General features: G+C 36.8%; 2 protein-coding genes across 2 annotated transcripts; one reads left to right on the forward strand and one right to left on the reverse strand.

Annotated features, from left to right (window-relative positions):
• Nucleotides 1–4553: 4553 nt before the first annotated feature.
• LOC133336161 (epidermal retinol dehydrogenase 2) lies at nucleotides 4554–7972 on the forward strand. Its single transcript, XM_061544457.1, has 5 exons — nucleotides 4554–4582; nucleotides 4794–4947; nucleotides 5015–5169; nucleotides 7286–7646; nucleotides 7715–7972. Exons 1-5 carry the CDS (start codon nucleotides 4554–4556, stop codon nucleotides 7970–7972), a joined length of 957 nt encoding a protein of 318 aa, XP_061400441.1.
• A 1873-nt stretch (nucleotides 7973–9845) lies between these two features.
• On the reverse strand, nucleotides 9846–16493 carry LOC133336162 (WD repeat-containing protein on Y chromosome-like). The gene is made up of 12 exons (XM_061544458.1): nucleotides 16058–16493; nucleotides 15809–15985; nucleotides 15419–15747; nucleotides 15165–15359; nucleotides 14802–14977; nucleotides 14203–14739; nucleotides 13793–14141; nucleotides 13588–13708; nucleotides 13327–13525; nucleotides 10622–10822; nucleotides 10380–10554; nucleotides 9846–10325 (listed from the first exon to the last, which is right to left on the reverse strand). The coding sequence occupies exons 1-12, from the start codon at nucleotides 16491–16493 to the stop codon at nucleotides 9846–9848; spliced, it is 3375 nt and encodes a 1124-aa protein (XP_061400442.1).
• Between the last annotated feature and the right edge of the window lie 420 nt (nucleotides 16494–16913).

The following is a 16913-nucleotide window of genomic DNA, read 5'->3' on the forward strand; positions in this document are numbered from 1 at the left end:
TCAAGGGCCAACTGAGGCGTGGATTTATTAAAGAATATTTTTCAAGGGCCAACTGAGGCGTGGATTTATTAAAGAATATTTTTCAAGGGCCAACTAAAGGGCGTGGATTATTTTTTAAAGAATATTTTTTCAAGTCACCCAAACAAGGCGTGGATTTTTTAAAGAATATTTTTTCAAGTCACCCAAACAAGGCGTGGATATTTTTTTCACCCAAACAAGGCGTGGATTTTTTATTTTTTCAAGTCACCCAAACAAGGCGTGGATTTTTTAAAGAATATTTTTTCAAGTCACCCAAACAAGGCGTGGATTTTTTAAAGAATATTTTTTCAAGTCACCCAAACAAGGCGTGGATTTTTTAAAGAATATTTTTTCAAGTCACCCAAACAAGGCGTGGATTTTTTAAAGAATATTTTTTCAAGTCACCCAAACAAGGCGTGGATTTTTTAAAGAATATTTTTTCAAGTCACCCAAACAAGGCGTGGATTTTTTAAAGAATATTTTTTCAAGTCACCCAAACAAGGCGTGGATTTTTTAAAGAATATTTTTTCAAGTCACCCAAACAAGGCGTGGATTTTTTAAAGAATATTTTTTCAAGTCACCCAAACAAGGCGTGGATTTTTTAAAGAATATTTTTTCAAGTCACCCAAACAAGGCGTGGATTTTTTAAAGAATATTTTTTCAAGTCACCCAAACAAGGCGTGGATTTTTTAAAGAATATTTTTTCAAGTCACCCAAACAAGGCGTGGATTTTTTAAAGAATATTTTTTCAAGTCACCCAAACAAGGCGTGGATTTTTTAAAGAATATTTTTTTTGTAGTGTTGGCGGTTTATTTGGGATACTATTTGTATTTTGTTTTTGCAAAATAGTCAGGCTGAATCCCATTGAATATTTTTTAAGAATACCAAATCGTGGATTATTTAAAAAATATTTTTTCAAAAATACCAAATTGTGAATTATTTAAAAAATATTTTTTCAAGAATACCAAATCGTGGATTAAAAAAAAAAACAAAATTGCGATAATACCAAAGGCGACTTCAATATAATGTGTCTTTAAATAATCCACGCCCCAAAGGCCCCTAAAAAATTCTTCTTTAAATAATCCACGCATCAAAGGCCCCTAAAAAAATTCTTCTTTAAATAATCCACGCCTCAAAGGCCCCTAAAAAATTCTTCTTTTAATAATCCACGCCTCAAAGGCCCCTAAAAAATTCTTCTTTTAATAATCCACGCCTCAAAGGCCCCTAAAAAATTCTTCTTTAAATAATCCACGCCTCAAAGGCCCCTAAAAAATTCTTCTTTTAATAATCCACGCCTCAAAGGCCCCTAAAAAATTCTTCTTTAAATAATCCACGCCTCAAAGGCCCCTAAAAATTCTTCTTTTAATAATCCACGCTTAAAAGGCCTTTATAAAAGTCTTCTTAAAATAATCCACGCCTAGGAGGCCTCTATAAAATTAGTCTTTAAATAATCCACGCCTAGGAGGCCTCTATAAAATTTGTCTTTAAATAATCCACGCATAGGAGGCCTCTATAAAAATCTTCTTTAAAAGATCCACGCCTAGGAGGCCTCTATAAAATTTGTCTTTAAATAATCCACGCCTAGGAGGCCTCTATAAAATTTGTCTTTAAATAATCCACGCCTAGGGGGCCTCTATAAAATTTGTCTTTAAATAATCCACGCCTAGGAGGCCTCTATAAAATTTGTCTTTAAATAATCCACGCCTAGATGGCCTCTATAAAATGTGTCTTTAAATAATCCACGCCTAGAAGGCCTCTATAAAATGTGTCTTTAAATAATCCAAGCCTAGAAGGCCTCTATAAAATGTGTCGTTAAATAATCCAAGCCTAGAAGGCCTCTATAAAAGTCTCCTTTTAATAATCCAGGCCGAGAAAGCCTCTATAAAATTCTTCTTTAAATAATCCACGCCTAGGACGCCTCTATAAAACTCTTCTTTAAATAAATTCTTCTAAAATTCTTCTATAAAAATCTTCCTGAAATAATCTACGCCTAGAAGGCCTCTATAAAAATCTTCTTTAAAAGATCCACGCCTCAAATGCCTCTATAAAATTTGTCTTTAAATGATCCACGCCTAGGAGGCCTCTATAAAATTTGTCTTTAAATAATCCACGCCTAGGAGGCCTCTATAAAATTTGCCTTTAAATAATCCACGCCTAGGAGGCCTCTATAAAATTTGTCTTTAAATAATCCACGCCTAGGGGGCCTCTATAAAATTTGTCTTTAAATAATCCACGCCTAGGAGGCCTCTATAAAATTTGTCTTTAAATAATCCACGCCTAGGGGGCCTCTATAAAATTTGTCTTTAAATAATCCACGCCTAGGAGGCCTCTATAAAATTTGTCTTTAAATAATCCACGCCTAGGAGGCCTCTATAAAATTTGTCTTTAAATAATCCACGCCTAGGAGGCCTCTATAAAATTTGTCTTTAAATAATCCACGCCTAGGAGGCCTCTATAAAATTTGTCTTTAAATAATCCACGCCTAGGAGGCCTCTATAAAATTTGTCTTTAAATAATCCACGCCTAGGAGGCCTCTATAAAATTTGTCTTTAAATAATCCACGCCTAGGAGGCCTCTATAAAATTTGTCTTTAAATAATCCACGCCTAGGAGGCCTCTATAAAGTTTGTCTTTAAATAATCTACGCCTAGGAGGCCTCTATAAAATTTGTCTTTAAATAATCCACGCCTAGGAGGCCTCTATAAAATTTGTCTTTAAATAATCCACGCCTAGGAGGCCTCTATAAAACTTGTCTTTAAATAATCCACGCCTAGGAGGCCTCTATAAAATTTGTCTTTAAATAATCCACGCCTAGGAGGCCTCTATAACATTTGTCTTTAAATAATCCACGCCTAGGAGGCCTCTATAAAATTTATCTTTAAATAATCCACGCCTAGGAGGCCTCTATAAAATTTGTCTTTAAATAATCCACGCCTAGGAGGCCTCTATAAAATTTGTCTTTAAATAATCCACGCCTAGGAGGCCTCTATAAAATTTGTCTTTAAATAATCCACGCCTAGGAGGCCTCTATAAAATTTGTCTTTAAATAATCCACGCCTAGGAGGCCTCTATAATTCACGCCTAGGAGGCCTCTATAAAATTAGTCTTTAAATAATCCACGCCTAGGAGGCCTCTATAATTCACGCCTAGGAGGCCTCTATAAAATTAGTCTTTAAATAATCCACGCCTAGGAGGCCTCTATAAAATTTGTCTTTAAATAATCCACGCCTAGGAGGCCTCTATAAAATTTGTCTTTAAATAATCCACGCCTAGGAGGCCTCTATAATTCACGCCTAGGAGGCCTCTATAAAATTAGTCTTTAAATATCCACGCCTCTATAAAATTAGTCTTTAAATAATCCACGCCTAGGAGGCCTCTATAATTCACGCCTAGGAGGCCTCTATAAAATTAGTCTTTAAATAATCCCCGCCTAGGAGGCTTCTATAAAATTCTTCTTTAAACAATCCTTGCCTTGAATACCTCAATAAAATTATTTTTTAAATAATCCACGCCTAGGAGGCCTCCATAAAATGTGTCTTTAAATAATTTACGCCTTTGAGGCCTCTATAAAATTTGTCTTTAAATAATCCACGCCTAGGAGGCCTCTATAATTCACGCCTAGGAGGCCTCTATAAAATTAGTCTTTAAATAATCCCCGCCTAGGAGGCTTCTATAAAATTCTTCTTTAAACAATCCTTGCCTTGAATACCTCAATAAAATTCTTCTTCAAATAATCCACGCCTAGAAGGCCTCTATAAAAGTCTCCTTTTAATAATCCACGCCTAGAAGGCCTATATTAAATTCTTCTTTAAATAATCCACGCCTAGAAGGCCTCTATAAAATTCATCGTTAAATAATTCGCCCCTGGATGGTCCTAAAAAATCTTCTTTAAATAATCCCCGCCTCAAAGCCTTTAAAATTCTTCTTTATTTTTTTTTAATCTACTTCCCAACCTCCATTCAGAGTCATTGTCACTTTTATTTGTTGCACTCGACAATAAAAGTTATTCAATGTTCGCTGATGCCAAATTGCATGGCAGTTGGCCGCATTACCGCATAACATGGTTGGCGGATTATGCCATTACCACTAAACAAAAAAAGACAGTAGCAACAACCACATCTAACAGCAATTGCAATTTGTGTGGCAAACGAAAGTGCAAGTAGAACTAGTTTTGCTTGCAACGTGCAACGCGGTTTTCGCTTTTTTCCTCATCGTCATCATTACCCTCCCCTTTGGCTATTTGTTGAAGATAAAAATCGCTTTGTTTTGTTTTAATTTTTATTTTTCCTTTTGGTTATTTTCTTTTTCTTTCTTTATTTTTTTATTGCAGACGATAGATAGAAAGAGTGTGGCAGTGGCACTATTGGTTGTGGCAGTATTTCAGTTCACCAGTATTCGTCGAGCGGAAGTGTTTGTTTTGTTCGCGTTTGGAAGGAAAGGAAGCTTTACAAGTCCAGAGGCAAAAAAACTGATAAGAAAAACAACTAGCCAGTGGTGTTCAATTTTTTTTACCAAAAAAACACAATTATTTAAATTATGGCCGATCAAGTTATTAAGCCAGGAGGGTAAGTCGAACATTATTAATTTGCATAAAAATTTACACCTTGAATTATCACTTCAATTAATCCGACAACTTGCATTTAAATAACTGATTTAGAGGTTAGATATTGAAAAAAATGACACTATTATTGGGGCTGACCCCAATAATTTCTACTAAGTGACTGTAATTTCAATGAAATCAGGTTATTAATAAACACATTTTTTTATATTTTTCAGAACAAATCCGCTATTAAAACGTATCTTTGATATTATTCAAGATGTTTTCGATTTTATTGTACTGATCGTTCAGATGACATTGGAAATATTTAAGGCTGGGGTGGAGAAAATAGTTGGTCGAGAGCCGAAGGATATTAGTGGTGAAATTGTATTGGTAAGTTCCGAAGCTTTCTAATGTAACCTCCCAAGTCGATTGGATTGAAAATTATCTTTTCTTTCAGATTACCGGCTCAGGACATGGTATAGGTCGTGAACTGACAATGCAATATGTTAGCCAACACAGTACGGTCATATGTGTTGATATCAATGAGAAAAACAATGAGGAGACAATGAAGAAGGCCAAAGCCCTCAATAGGGGAGTGGTCCACAGTTACATGTGAGTTCGAAAAAAATATTCTTTAAATGAAGCCCCGAAGGTTTTTAGAAAATTATGCTTTAAATCATCTAAGCCTCGAGGCTTTTAGGAAATTATTTTTTAAATTATCCAAGCCTCGAGGCTTTTAGAAAATTATTTTTTAAATAATCCACGACTTGAAGGCCTCTAAAAATATATTCTTTAAATAATCCACGCCTGGAAGACCTCTAAAAATATTTTCTTTAAATAATCTACACCTAGAAGACCTCTATAAATAATCTACGCCTAGAAGACCTCTAAAAATATTTTCTTTAAATAATCTACACCTAGAAGACCTCTATAAATAATCTACGCCTAGAAGACCTCTAAAAATATTTTCTTTAAATAATCTACACCTAGAAGACCTCTATAAATAATCTACGCCTAGAAGACCTCTAAAAATATTTTCTTTAAATAATCTACACCTAGAAGACCTCTATAAATAATCTACGCCTAGAAGACCTCTATAAATAATCTACGCCTAGAAGACCTCTATAAATAATCTACGCTTATAAGACCTCTATAAATAATCTACGCCTAGAACACCTCTATAAATAATCTACGCCTAGAAGACCTCTATAAATAATCTACACCTATAAGACCTCTATAAATAATCTACGCCTAGAAGACCTCTATAAATAATCTACGCCTAGAAGACGTCTATAAATAATCTACGCCTAGGAGACCTCTATAAATAATCTACGCCTAGAAGACCTCTATAAATAATCTACGCCTAGAAGACCTCTATAAATAATCTACGCCTAGAAGACCTCTATAAATAATATACGCCTAGAAGACCTCTATAAATAATCTACGCCTAGAAGACGTCTATAAATAATCTACGCCTAGAAGAACTCTATAAATAATCCAAGCCTGGAAGTCCTATAAACATATTTTCCTTAAATGATCTGCTCTTAGAAGACTTCTAAAAATTATTCTTGAAATACTCCACGACTAGAAGACCTCTAAAAAATTCTTCTTTAAATAATCCACGCCTAGAAGAGGCCTAGGAGGCCTCTAGAAAACTATTTTTTAAATAATCCAACCCTAGGAGGCCTCCATAAAATTATTCATTAAATAATCCACACCTGGAAGAGCTCTATAAAATACTTCTATAAATAATTCACGCCTGGAAGAGCTCTATAATATTATTTTTTTAAAATATACGCTCCTGAGGGCCCTAAAAAAATCTTCTTTAAATAATCCCCGCCTCAAAGCCTTTAAAAATTCTTCTTTAATTTTTTTTTAATCTACTTCCCAACCTCCATTCCCGCCATTGCAGCAATTCAGAGTCATTGTCACTTTTATTTGTTGCACTCGACAATAAAAGTTATTCAATGTTCGCTGCTGCCAAATTGCATGGCAGTTGGCCGCATTATAAAATTCTGCTTTAAATAATCCACGCCTAGAAGACCTCTATAAAATTCTGCTTTAAATAATCCACGCCTAGAAGACCTCTATAAAATTCTGCTTTAAATAATCCACGCCTAGAAGACCTCTATAAAATTCTGCTTTAAATAATCCACGCCTAGAAGACCTCTATAAAATTCTGCTTTAAATAATCCACGCCTAGAAGACCTCTATAAAATTCTGCTTTAAATAATCCACGCCTAGAAGACCTCTATAAAATTCTGCTTTAAATAATCCACGCCTAGAAGACCTCTATAAAATTCTGCTTTAAATAATCCACGCCTAGAAGACCTCTATAAAATTCTGCTTTAAATAATCCACGCATGCCTTTAGAAAATTCTCCTTTAAATAATCCACGCCTAGCATGCCTTTAGAAATGTCTCCTTTAAATAATCCACGCCTAGCATGCCTTTAGAAATGTCTACTTCAAAAATAATCCACGCCTAGAAGGCCTTTAGAAAATTCTTCCTTAAATAATCCACGACCGGAAAAGCTCTAAAAAATTCTTCATTAAATAATCCACGCCTAGAAGACCTCTATAAAATTATTCTTCGAATGAACCACGCCTAGAAGCCCTTTAGACAATTATTCTTTAAATAAATCACGCTTAGAAGAACTCTATTAAATTATTCTCTAAATAATCCACAACCTATATAATATTATTTTTGTCTCTTCCCTCTCCCTCCAGCTGTGATGTAACTGATCGTGAAGCCGTTTTAAATTTAGCCGACAAAATAAAACGTGATATCGGTCCGGTATCGGTGCTGATAAATAATGCCGGTATTATGCCAACAAAACCATTGGAAAAACAAACCCCTGAAGAGATACGGCGTACCTTCGACATCAATGTATTTGCCCATTTCTGGACATTGGAAGCATTTTTACCCCAGATGAAGCAACAAAATCGCGGTCACATTATTGCCATCTCCTCGATGTGCGGTGTCGTCGGTATGCCCAATTTGGTGCCATATTGTGCCTCGAAATTTGCTGTACGAGGTATGATGGAAGCTTTGCATAATGAAATGCATTTGGGACCATATAAAAATTTGGTAAGAAGAAACCCCTATTAGTCCTACCAAAATAATTTCTATTTGTTCTTATTCTGGTTCCTTTTCAGATAAAATTCACCGCCATTTATCCCTATGCCGTGGACACGGGCCTCTGTGAAAGTCTCAATTCTAGATTTCCCTCAGTGCTGGCCATGTTGGATCCCAAATATGTGGCAGAGAAAATCATTGAAGCCCATCGCTGTGAACTGACCAATGTGGCATTGCCATCGTATATGTTTCATTTAAATAACTGGACCCGCCTACTGCCGCATACCGCCGCACTTTTATTGTTCGACTATATGAACTGTGCAATAGGTTGTAAATAAGTTATGGCATTTGTTATTGTAAGAAGTAAATAATATATATATATATATATATATATTTTTTTTAATAAATATTTTGTACTATTTGAAAAAAAAAAAATGCTTAAATAATCCACGACTTGAAGATCTCTATAAAATGATTCTTTAAATAAACCACGCCTTGAAGATCTCTATAAAATGATTCTTTAAATAATCCACGCCTGGAAGATCTCTATAAAATGATTATTTAAATAATCCACGCCTGGGAGATCTCTATAAAATACTTCTTTAAATAATCCACGCCTGGAAGACCTCTATAAAATAATTCTTTAAATAATCCACGCCTAGAAGACCTCTATAAAATAATTCTTTAAATAATCCACGCCTAGAAGGTCACTATAAAATTCTTCTTTTAATAATTATTCTTTAAATAATCCACGCCTAGAAGGTCACTATAAAATTCTTCTTTTAATAATTATTCTTTAAATAATCCGATATAAAATTCTTCTTTTAATAATTATTCTTTAAATAATCCACGCCTAGAAGGCCGCTATAAAATTATTCTTTAAATAATCCACGCCTAGAAGGCCGCTATAAAATTATTCTTTAAATAATCCACGCCTAGAAGGCCGCTATAAAATTATTCTTTCAATAATCCACGCCTAGAAGGCCGCTATAAAATTATTCTTTAAATAATCCACGCCTAAAAGGCCGCTAAAAAATTATTCTTTAAATAATCCACGCCAAGAAGGCCGCATTAAAAATATTCTTTAAATAATCCACGCCTAGAAGGCCGCATTAAAAATATTCTTTAAATAATCCACGCCTATAAGGCCGCTATAAAATTATTCTTTAAGTAATCCACGCCTAGAAGGCCACTATAAAATTATTCTTTAAATAATCCACGCCTAGAAGGTCGCTATAAAATTATTCTTTAAATAATCCACGCCTAGAAGGTCGCTATAAAATTATTCTTTAAATAATCCACGCCTAGAAGGCCGCTATAAAATTATTCTTTAAATAATCCACGCCTGGATGCCGCTATAAAATTATTCTTTCAATAATCCACGCCTAGAAGGCCGATATAAAATTATTCTTTAAATAATCCACGCCTAGAAGGCCACTATATAATTATTCTTTAAATAATCCACGCCTAGAAGGTCGCTATAAAATTATTCTTTAAATAATCCACGCCTAGAAGAGCTCTATAAAATTCTTCTTTAAATAATCCACGCCTTGAAGACCTCTATAATTTTTTTCTTAAACTCTATAAAATTATCCTTTAAGGGAACCCCACCCATTCTCTATTTTAATTTTTCAACATTTTCAAAGGGCTGGTAAATCAATACCAATGCTTGTTAAGGTATGTACCGGACCTTTAAAAACATATTTTAGGAAAATCGCCGATTTTTTATCAAAAACCAAGATAAAAAATAAGGAAGTTCTTCACCGATTGGCTTTATCCTAGTTCATACGATAGCTATACGCTCACAGATAAACGTGTAAAAATTTGGAATCGATTGGGTTATTAGTTTTTGAGTTATCGTGCCCGCCATTCGTTTAGAGAAAAACGCGTTTAAAGTTTGAGAAGCCCTTTAGCCGTCACTTGATGCTGACAGAATAAATCGGCTATATCTTCAAGAGTTCTTGAGATTTTCACTTGAAATTTTGTAGGGACATTCTTGAATTAGTGTAGATTCGAATTAAGTCAAAAAAAATTTTGACCCCGAGAATGGGGGGGTCCCCTTAAATAACCTATGCCTAGAAGGTCGCTATAAAAATTATCTGTAAGTAATCCACGCCAGGACCCAATAAATGTTTTTTTTTTGCTACAAAATCCGCACTTCATAACAACAACAAAATATATGTATTTACAAAAACAATAACAAAAAATAATTCATTCAACTCCCCTTTCTTCATTTGGCCCAAAGGCCACAGAAGGCTTGACCACCGACCTCCTACGGGGCTTCAATAATCCCGACTCCTTTAAACTATCTCGCTGTGTTGAATCCCCTTCCCTCGGCATCTTTGGTTCATAAAAATCCATATAATTTTCCGTAGCCACTCGTCGTATAGCTGGAGGTGTTGAGGGTCTAACCAATTCATTGGCTTCATGAATTTTGAGATGGGTAAAAACAGGAATATACGAAGCGGTTATATCCAAATCGATACGTTGCTCCACTGCACTGCGTCCTGGCAGCTGGAAATGTTTACCCAAGATGGGAGCACGCAACGATTGGCCATATAAACGAGATATATTATCTTGATCATCCTCCACACCACCATCACCATTAGGGTCTTTGGAGGAAGCTGCTTGATTTGATTTTTCCTTGGGATATGCCATGGGAAAGTTGTCCAATTGTTGACCGGTAATGACCTAAAGAGAGAGAAAGTTGATTTATTTTTTCTTTTGATTCAGATATCCCCCTACCTTCATGGTTGTCGAACTGGCCACCTTTTGTATATCGGGTGGCATGCGAAACTTTTCATATTTCTCTTCAACTGATTCGAAGGGCGATAATTTCATCCAAGGCAATGGGGACCCTAAAGTACCCAAATAACGGCCACCCAGTGACCACAGACGGCAGGAGCAATCGTGACTGCCCCTAAAATAAAATAACTTCGTAATTATTATTTCAATAATTTGTTTAATTAAATAAAAATCATATTTACGTTATTAATATTTTCGTTTGATTTATATAGGCAATTGAATTGATGGCCCTTAGATGCCCCTTGTAGGAGCTAACCAGCAACGGCTCCGTCTGATGGCGTACTGCTCGCTTGGATCTCGTTAGAAATCTGTCATTTCGCAAAAATATAAATTGTAACCGCAACAATGGCATGTTAACTTTCACTTTATCCTTTTCGGGTATCCTGGAGGGAGGAAGGAGTGTGGAGGAGGAAATCATAAGTCAACAGGTATGATAGTGTATGTGTGAAGGCAGGGTGGTGGCGGCCCACAATGACAATTCATAAAGATGTCATTAAATATGACAAGTCATGTTCCGGGCTGGTAGACATGTAAACGATTTGGTACCCCCGAACAAAATTTGATTGCTCCTGAAGGCAATAAGCAGAACTACACTAGGCTACAAGGAAACAATTTTTGTGTAAGGCAGCGAAGAGACGATTTTTTAAAAGGGTGAATTATTTACAGAATAATTTTATAGAGCTCCTCAAGGCGTGGATTATTTAAAGAAGAATCTTATAGAGGTCTTCAAGGCGTGGATTATTTAAAGAAGAATTTTATAGAGCTCCTCAAGGCGTGGATTATTTAAGGAAAAAATTTATAGAGCTCCTCAAGGCGTAGATTATTCTAAGAATAATTTTATAGGGGTCTCCAAGGCGTCGATTATTCTAAGAATAATTTTATAGGAGTCTTCAAGGCATGGATTATTTAAAGTAGAATTTTATAGAGCTCGTGGTGTGGATTTTTTAGAGAAGAATTTTATATAGGTGTCTATTATTAGAAGAATTATTCTATAGAGCTCTTCCAGGCGTGGATTATATAAAGAATAATTTTATAAAGGTCTTCCAGGTGTCTATTATTAGGAGAATTGTTCTATAGAGCTCTTCCAGGCGTGGATTACTTAATGAATAATTTTATAGAGGTCTTCCAGGTGTCTATTATTAGGAGAATTGTTCTATAGAGCTCTTCCAGGCGTGGATTACTTTATGAATAATTTTATAGAGGTCTTCCAGGTGTCTATTATTAGGAGAATTGTTCTATAGAGCTCTTCCAGGCGTGGATTACTTTATGAATAATTTTATAGAGGTCTTCCAGGTGTCTATTATTAGGAGAATTGTTCTATAGAGCTCTTCCAGGCGTGGATTACTTTATGAATGATTTTATAGAGGTCTTCCAGCCGTGGTTGATTTAATGAATAGTTTTATAGAGTCTTACAAGCTTGTATTTATCTTGTAAAGTGTTTCCAATCTCATTTCTCTGTTGTCCTGTGTATAATTTCTTCAAGTAATTCATTTTTCTTATGGAATTGTTTGTCAATTTTGTCAAAGTTTGTCCACCCCCTCCAAAAACAGTCATAAATGTCATGCAAACATAATTTTAATAAGTTCTACTTTTTGCGGAATTTCATATTAGTTCGTGTTATCATTTATCTTCATATTTCGTGACAGGATATTCCACCCACCAAAAGCTTACAATAACAACAACAACTAATACAGATAAATTGTTTTGTAACTCAGTCGTCGGCGGGGTAATAACGTTTCAGTTTCTTGGGTACGCTACATAAAGGGTTAACAAGGGTTAAAGGGTTAAGTTATTAAAAATAGTTTTCATGGTTATGGGAGGATGGTCCTTCGATGACATATTTCGTTGAAAAAATTGTGCTTTGAAAAAAGTGAATCTCAGCGAAGATGAAAGCGCTAACTTCATGGATCGTTGGAAATTGATGGTTACGAGGCTGAGTTTTCCTCCTCCTCCTTGAAGAAATGAATGGCTCATCAAGAAAGGCAACCACTATAGGTGTCACTGCTAAGGAAGTCTCCGACCATAAGAATTACCGGAGAGCAATTAACTTTGCCAACCGGTTCATCGAGCGGAATAGGAACACGATTATCGACAAGAAATTCCTTCAGATCAAGAGGGATCTTAAATTTAAGTTCTCATTAAACTATTGGAGAAGAAGAATTCGTATCCGTAACGTGTAAAGTAACCCTCCAGCGGAGGAGGCAACTCTGGAGATGCCCGAGCACGACTGGGAAAATTATGTCAAGGACTTCTTATCAATCAGGACATTCGAGAGTTTTCCAGAGATGACTGTAGAGTGGTGAGCGAACGAGCTGCCAACCGGTTGCCGTCACTATCCTTCGTACTGACTCCAACCTACGATCTATCCACCCTCGTCGGGATTAATGTGACTCCAACCAACGTGCAATAAACATCGTCCGAGTACCTATAATAGAAAACCCTCTGCCAACAGTCCTAACATATCGTTTTTCTCTCTATTAAAAATTCCACAACGAAAATAAATTCTTTTGACGATCATGACTCCCTTTGAACCTATCCCAGCTTCAAAGTAGTAAACATGTCGTCATACCACCCCAAATGGGGAACGCGAAGCAGGAATTGTTCGCGATGAAACGGGAACCTCAAACATAACCAGTGACAGTGAAGAGGATGCGGTCTTCGGATGAGTAGCAACTAGCCGCGAAGAGACCACGGAGAAGGTCGCTTGAAATTCGCCAAACTGCTTTGTATACGCCGGTTACGTCAACGTGGACACCTACCAAGGGCGGCAAGAATACCAAAAAAAATCCGTTTCGAAGCAAGGCTCCTAGGACATAATCCTAAATCTCCATGGTGTAGGAATTATACATGCCACGACTTTACTCATTAATAGAATCCGCAAACTCACCCAAAATTCTCAATATACCATATCTTGATATAACCAAATGCAGTTCCGTTAAACAAATAACGATTCTTGCGATCTGTAGCCATGGCCAGGACACAATCTCCCGTCTTATGAATGGCATTAAATTGATCCAAATAGCCGCCATGATGATGATGAGAATAGATTTGTATTACACCCGTTTCCAGAGAGACAAATACACTACCTAAAAGAAATCAATGAGCAGACATCATTTATTACCCTTCGAAATAGTTCCTCATTCCTCACCATGTTCCCGATTCATGGGCCGGGTTTGTAAAAATAACACCGCCTGCACCGACATGGGTAGCGACTCACTTCGCTCACTATGCTGCTCCTCCAAGCTGATAGCCTCACCTTCATCGGCCTCCTTAAGGCGGCGACCCTTAAATCGTTCCCTTTTCGTTTGTTTCTTTTCCAATTCTCTGATCCGATCCGATATGGATTTACGTACATAACGCGATATACTGACATGATATGATTGTCTTCTACGCTCACTAGCACGTCTCAGCTCTTCCGAATCTTCATCCTCTGCTTCATCGTCTTCCGGGCGATGATATTTCAGTTCAATAAATTTATCCGGTGTGGCAACATTGTAACGTCGATATGGTTGACCCGTTTCCAATTTCCAAAATATCAATTCACCCGAATAGGTGGCAGTTATGACACCTTCACCCAGTTTTACATCGGCACAGGTGATATCATCCGTATGGAACATGGGCCATTTTTTGGCATCACCATACTCACGACCCTCGGCATCATTGAATTCCGTTACCTGCATATCCCAGCCAACGGCTAGGATTCTAAAAAATAATTCTTTCTTTAAAAGTTGTAAAAGTTCTTTATTATCAAATTCTCCCTTACCTCTCCACAACCCATATCACTGCAGTGACTTCATGTTCCGCTCGAATACTCATATTCCGAATACACACCGCATTATTATAATTCCATATTTTCAGCGAACCATCTCGAGCTCCGGTCAGCAAAAATTGTTCCAGTGGATCAAAGCAGGCTGCTGTAATTTCGATATCAATATTCTCTCCGTACATTTGCTTGGTATGACAATTTTTCATAATAATTTTCCTACGACCGGTCCATGGATCCCAAACAATGATATAACTATCCAAACCGCAGGTGACAACATTTCGAAACAGCCGATTATATAAAACCACCGAGACCGGAGCAGCATGAGTATTGCCATCTGTCAGATCCACCCGCACCCGAGGGTTGCATTTCAAGGCGACCAATTTGCGACCGCCCACCAGGAGAACTCGCATATGGGGGTGATAGTAATAGGCCAAATCTGTTTCCCCAGGTATTAGGCGTACCAAATCACCATAGGTCTGCAGCAGGACATGTTCCGTTAGATCCCAAACTTTGATGATTTTTTGGTAGTCCACACTAGAAATCCACATAAAAATATCATGTTCCCAAAAATGGGGTCTGGAATTCTGATAGCTCACCTGTAAACCTTCTTTTCATCAGGTTGGACAAATACCATAACGATCCCACCATTATGACCCGTCAAAATTCCCGAAGGTTCACCGGGTATATAGACATCCCAAATTCGTACAAAGGTATCCGGGCCACCGGTTACAACAATGTTGTTCTTCTCATCCACAAAGAAGGTGGTGACACCCTAGGAAGGAAAATATTTTTTAAAACACCCACACCTTGAGAATCATAGAAAAAATATTCAATAAAAAATCCACGCCTTGGTGATCATGGAAAAAAAATTATATTTTTTAATCCTCGAGTCCATCAGAAATATTCTTTTAAAAACCCACTCCTTGAAAAAGATATTCTTAAAAAAATCTCCACCTTACCAAAGGTATCCGAAAAATAGTCTTCTCGTCCCCATTGGCCACTATCAGCCCTGGACATCGTCCCCGATATTTTTTCGTATTCCGATATTCGGCAGCCGAAAATAGGGAATTCAAACGCATCGAATAGAAGGTCTGTTGTATAAGTTCGCTATGGATATTCGGATATTCGTGGACAATGAACTGTGGAAGTTTTCCCTACAACAAAGAACAAATTGTATTTCCTCTTCTCCTCACCCTCCAAAGGTTCCCTTTACCTTAATTATATCCGACCAGAAAACTTCTACCAACGCCGCTCCAGGCTTCGACTGGAATGGTCCTCTCAAATGTGGATTAAATTCCAAAATGCGAACATTACCACCATAGTCGCCCAAAACTAGGCGAGAATTTGTTCTGCCATTCGGAAAGAAGCTGTAGGACATACAGCAAACAGCATAGGGCATACTGCGAACTACAATCCGCAAGGTAAATGTGGAGGCCACTGTTTCATGAAATCGCAATTCCCGTTCTGTGGAAGAGGTACAGACAATGCTAACATCCGACAAAGCCTGGATGGCCAATATCCAGGTGGACATTTTCAAGTGGACTGGGGATCACAGAAATGCATTAGAGGTTATTTTTCGAGGTTATAATATTCCCAAACTTACTACTTTCCGACATGCCACTGCGCAAAGGTTCCAAATTGGGCGACCAAAATCTTATTTGACCCTCCTTGCTACCCGTTATCCAAACACCGGTATTTTCTGGGGTATCATTCACAGACAAACTTGCCAATTTACGTTTCATTTCTTCGGCTTCTTCATCGAAATCCTCATCATCATCATCTCCAGCACCAAACTGCGCCTCCTCTTCATCGAATCGCTCCTCCTCCGCCTCATTCAGCAAAAAATCCGAACAAATCTTCATCAAACTGATACAACATACCGCAGATTTATGTTCCGATTTCCTAACCATGGGCTGGGATGATATGGGCAATGTCAACGCTTCCTTTTGACCCGATGGATCATCGTCCTGGAAACCAAATATCAAATACGATACAAATTCATTCCAATCGCATTTGAAATCACGATTTTGATTTATTTTCAAAAATAACCGCTGATATTCGAGGTCATTAAAAGTTATGTTGAGATATTCCAACTCTTCACGCAGCTCGGCATAGCTAAGTTTTCGTTTTGTCACGAAACGTTCATGCAGCTGTTCAATTTCATGCGACTTCAACCATTCGTGTAAACGTTCGGGTCGTTCGACAATGTCGTGGGAACATTCTGAAGATACCGATTGATATTCGATAAGGGGGCGGTCCTGATCGGCAGAGAAATCGAGTGGGTCCATTGGAGGTAAACCAACAAAAATCGGAAGGAAATTATTAAAAAATATAAAATATTTTTTGAATGAAAAATTTGAGGTTATAACGAACCAACTAGGAATATTTCAAGGTAGATATAATTAATATACCTTGGAATATTTTTAAATGCATTTTTAAAAAAATATTTTTTCATTGACCCAATAAGGCGTAGATTTTTAAAAGAATAATTGACCCAAATAGATTTTCAAAAGAATAATTTCTCATTGACCCAATAAGGCGTAGATTTTTAAAAGAATAATTTCTCATTGACCCAATAAGGCGTAGATTTTTAAAAGAATATTTTCTCATTGACCCAATAAGGAGTAGATTTTTAAAAGAATAATTTCTCATTGACCCAATAAGGCGTAGATTTTTAAAAGAATATTTTCTCATTGACCCAATAAGGC

Source organism: Musca vetustissima, unplaced genomic scaffold, assembly GCF_032173495.1.
Source record: "Musca vetustissima isolate MV318-11 ecotype Yass unplaced genomic scaffold, APGP_CSIRO_Mvet_v1 utg22547, whole genome shotgun sequence".
NCBI classification, from domain to species: domain Eukaryota; kingdom Metazoa; phylum Arthropoda; class Insecta; order Diptera; family Muscidae; genus Musca; species Musca vetustissima.